This window comes from Penaeus chinensis, chromosome 1, assembly GCF_019202785.1.
Source record: "Penaeus chinensis breed Huanghai No. 1 chromosome 1, ASM1920278v2, whole genome shotgun sequence".
Classification (NCBI taxonomy): Eukaryota; Metazoa; Arthropoda; class Malacostraca; order Decapoda; family Penaeidae; genus Penaeus; species Penaeus chinensis.
The window spans coordinates 21,498,791-21,503,790 of NC_061819.1; the positions used below are offsets into that span (position 1 = coordinate 21,498,791).

A 5,000-nucleotide genomic window follows, 5' to 3' on the forward strand; every position below is an offset into this window, starting at 1 on the left:
TGATGTTGCATCGAAAGAAAGGACAGTGTTATATATATATATATATATATATATATATATATATATATATATATATATATATATATATATATATACATACACACACACACACACACACACACACACACACACACACAATGTAATGTATATCACTAGATATATAAAAAAGATAGAAGAGAAACTGAAACATACAGAGAGAGAAAAAAACAAAGGCAAATAAAGACAAAATGAAATAAAGGCAAATAGAGAGAGAAACAACAATAAAATAGACAGGAGGACTCACAGAAACAGAAACAAGGATAAAGAAGACAGAACACCCAGTTGTTTATATGTTTACCTTGCCGTACTGCGTGAGTCCTGGAGCATTGGGTGCCACGTGGTTAATCGTCTCCGAACACTCGGCCCTGAGGAAAGAAAACACGGCAGGTAATCTCTCTTGTCTTAGGGCGTGATACATACGCAAATACGAAATGGTACGGTGCAAGGTTAATTTTATGGAACTAGGTAGGAAAAGATGGTATATTATGTTCAATGTGAAAATGAGACTAAAAGGTGAGTGCAGTATTTTCATTAGAGATTAAGGGAGATATCATAAACTTTATCGGCAGATTCATATATATATTTTTTTTTTATAAAGCATGGTATATCGAAAAGATGAAAGCTTATATAACCGGACTGGAGTATACAGATTACTATCATATTAGGACACAATATTTTTTTTTCAACCGTATTCATTGAATTCCATATAGGCCATGGTTCACGCCATATTTTATATATACAAATATGCAATGTTTACACATATCCAAATATGTACACTTTATTTGCATACAAATGGTCGTGTTTCGATTATGCACCCTCTGTACACCAATACAATGCTAAAAAGTTCCAAGTTATAGATCACACACACTATTTTCCCCTCTTTTTGTGTCATATATTGTACGATGTAATAACATGCCTCAGCGCATAGTAAATTCTATCATTGAAAAGCATTGGCAGTTATTAGTAGCCATATCACAGATCAATCAACATGGCCTTTTATTTATTTTCAATCGTAGTTGAACGCCTTTCTGTTTGCAAATTTTTGTCATGTTATTGAAATACGGAATGTGAGGTGAACAATTCATTAATTCATTTATTAATTATCCAGAAGCAATAAAGAGGATAATATATATATTTTTCATATCATGCAGCGGAGAGATAAGTCACATGCAACACGTATCACATCCTACTACGGGACGGGTCTATTCTAGAGTCGCTGGGAATTGAAAAGCGAAAACTGTGTTACTGCGAGAGGCACTCACCATGGCGTGTGGCACTTGTGGGTGAGCGTCAGATAGCGCACGCCCAAGTCGTACAGCGCCCTCAGCACGCCCATGCTGCTGCCGAGCCCGTGGCCTCCCTCCACGCCCAACAGGCTGGCCACGCGACCGCATCCGAATTCTTCGAGGATCTCTGCCACGAACGAGGAGGAAATTCAAGTTAAATGGAGAAATTATAGGTTTTGTTGTTTATATTATTGACTTTGCGCTCGTAAAAGGAGGCTACGTGCCGGGTGTACATAGAGACACTTTTACGCTGCTGGAGAAAACTGTAGGAGTACCTGATGCTGTTATGACTTCCTTTATAGCACATGTGATATGATTATAGTAGATTATATATAAGAACACAAGTCAGATTAGTACACACACACACATACACACACACACACACACACACACACACACATATATATATGTATATATATACATATAAATACATATATATATATATATATACATATATATATATATATATATATATATATATATATATACATATATATATATATATATATGAATATATATATGTGTGTATACATGTATATATATATTTTCATATATATACATATATAAATACATATATATATATACACACATACATATATATATGTATATGTATATATATATATATATATATATATATATATATATATATATATATATATATATATATATATATATATATGTGTATGTGTGTGTGTGTGTGTGTGTGTGTGCTTATATATAAATTTAATGTGTATATATATATTTTTATATATGTATTTCAATTTCTATATAAATGTATATATATATAAATAAACATATATATATATACATATATATATATATATATATATATATATATATATATATATATATATATATATATATATATATAGGCACATATATAATGTGTGTGCATATTTGTGTGAGCAAAAATAATATTAATATAAATTGTACATATGCTTATTCCTCGTCAGCTTACTAATATCTTAGCGAAATGACTTTGTAGGCAAGCACGTATACGTCAAAAACAAGAAAATGAAACCGTGATTTTTCCCGTCTGCACAAAGGTCCTCCATACTTAATGAACATTCAGGAGAAGCTGGTGAACGCGTCTGTCACGTGGAAGAACGCTTGAACAGGACCAGAGAACGTGAAGTGAAGAGCAACTGCACCTTTAGGGAAGTCTAGGAAGTGGTCTCAGGACGATACGTCAGTGTACACTATACTCTATTTTGTTTTTTTTCTCAAATGCAGACGTGCGTGCACAGACACATGTATACGCACTCACATGGATATACACTCGCAACAACACACACACCCATAAATTTGTGTGTATTTGAGTGTTTGTATATGTGTGTACGTGTGTGTGTGTATGTGCGTGTCTGTATGTGCGTATGTATGTGTGTGAGTGAATGCGTATGTGTGTGTGTGTGAGTGAATGTGTATGTGTGTGTGTATGTCTGTGTGTGTGTGATTATACGCAGTGTGTATGCGTGAATGTGTGCGTATGTATGTGTACGTGTGCATGTGTGTGTGTGTGTATTTGTGTGTGTGTGTGTGCATGTGTGCGTGTGTGTGTGTGACTACGTAGTTTATAATAGAGCTTGTTGCAATGTCATGAATGTTAATCGACTCTAATCATATCTTAAAATAACTTTAAACTGGCTTTGCAAATAAAATGTATCCCACACTGAGAACTCTCTCACTTCATAATCACTGAAATTCCGACCTCTGACATTGGCGTTCTCTTAAAAACACAATGGCTTCCGCGAAAGGCAAATAACCCCCCCGGGAATCGACAGCTAAAGATAATCCAACACCGATTGTACTTCATACTATCAGGTTAAAGTTGCAATTATCCAAACTCATTGACATTTGCCTATGCCCCCCCCCCCAGACCCCTCCCACCTCTATTTTTCCTCGGGTCTTTGTCTCTTGTTACGCTTCAGAGGGCAAGTGAGGTCAAAGTTTTTTTTTTTTTTTATATGGGCGGGGTCGTATTATACGATTTACGTAATTGATCATGGTGAAAAAAGTTAGGCTAATCCTATTTCTATAATCCCCTGATACATATTTTATTGGATATATAAATTATATGCTTTACACGTAATATATCCCATGTTGTCTGTTCCATATTTGATCATGTGTTCTCTATATCGTCTGGTTTTACACATCATATATCTAGTATGAATATAATTTTGATTATTTGTTCTGTATTTTGCACACGGAGCTTCGCAGATCAAGCAATTAAGAAATGATTTGAAATGCATATAATCCCAGACAGCGTAACGGAAACTCATCGAGAGATCTATTGCAAATGCTAACATCCATATTAGATATACGAATCACTTGAAAATTGAAAATAGAGAAAAGAAAACAATCAACAAAACAAATATAAAAAGACAATGCAAAGCAGCAGTAACAAAAAATTGATACGAAAAGAAAAGAAAAGAAAAGGAAAAAAAAGAACAGCAAATCAAAACAAAAGAAAAACAACAAAAAATAACGAAAAAAGGCGCTCATTTTGAAAGCATCAGCGACAGTGTACGCAGTCCACGTGATCTAAATTATTCAGATAATCACCAAAGTAATTGCAGCCTCCGCTAGCAATCGAAGTGAAATTGTATTCCAAAGATATGCATCTATTACTGAAATAACGACTGTATCAAATGTCGCTGTTATTTCACATAATTAATAATACAATGAGCAGCTGGCTCGCAATGTCATTATTATCAGAAAATTCGCAAAAGTTGTCAGTGATGATATTGCATATTATTTGCAAATGCTAATGATGTGAGTTCTTCAAATCCAACTTTTGTGGATTTAGAAATACTTTAATTACCGATCTTGAAATTGTTGGGATTGTAAGAAAGGAAAAAAAAAAAAAAAAAAAAAAAAAAAAAAAGAAAACGTTATTTTATTGATTTTGATGATTTATAGTTCGACGTCATTTTTTGATAGTGATGATTATGATAGTGAATAATGATGGTAATGAAGATAATCGATAAAGATGATACTAATCAGCAGATGAGCAAAATGACTCTAATAACAGTAATGATTATAACAATAATAATATACATAACGATAATAAAGTAAACACAAAAAGGAATAATAGAGATAATACTAATAATAGCAATATTACTACTACTATTTCTGCTACGACGACCACAACTCGTCCGTGCATTCCTCCGTGCATTTGACGCCTAAGATCGCTTGCAATAGGAAGTGCGAACTTTGTTTCTTTATTTAAATGTATGTAGCTTTAAAGCAATTTAATTCTGGTGTAAAACTTAATTATAATTGATAACATATGTTTTAAATAATCATACACATGCGTATGCGTGTGAGTTTCTGTGTGTATACACGTGTATACCTACGCGAGTGTATGCGTTTATCATGTTACGAATCTATGAGAATCCTATTTTAACTATTATGATTATTATTGTCATTAATATTATTATTGTTGTTTTATTATTATTATAATTATCATTATTACTATTATTGTTATTACTATCATTATAGTAGTGGGATACTGAAGCTATGTAGCCAATATTAATCTGTTTCTAATGGGCTCACTGTCAATTTGATACTTAAGAAAATGAAGTTAAATAGATAATTCAAACAATGAAGCAATCAAAAGAAATGATTATGTTTCAGTAGTATTCACAAGCTTGATGTTTAATGTAAAATCTACAA

General features: G+C 32.8%; 1 protein-coding gene across 3 annotated transcripts in view; it reads right to left on the reverse strand.

The window, feature by feature from the left end:
• LOC125027079 (dipeptidase 1-like) overlaps positions 1-5,000 on the reverse strand; it is a 155,112-nt gene that overhangs the window by 45,705 nt on the left and 104,407 nt on the right. For all 3 annotated transcript variants that reach the window (XM_047615886.1, XM_047615878.1, XM_047615895.1), the window contains 2 exons: positions 1,302-1,452; positions 338-404 (listed from right to left, as the gene is read on the reverse strand). In XM_047615886.1, coding sequence (XP_047471842.1) covers positions 338-404; positions 1,302-1,452 — 218 coding nt within the window. The remainder of the gene's footprint in view (positions 1-337; positions 405-1,301; positions 1,453-5,000) is intronic.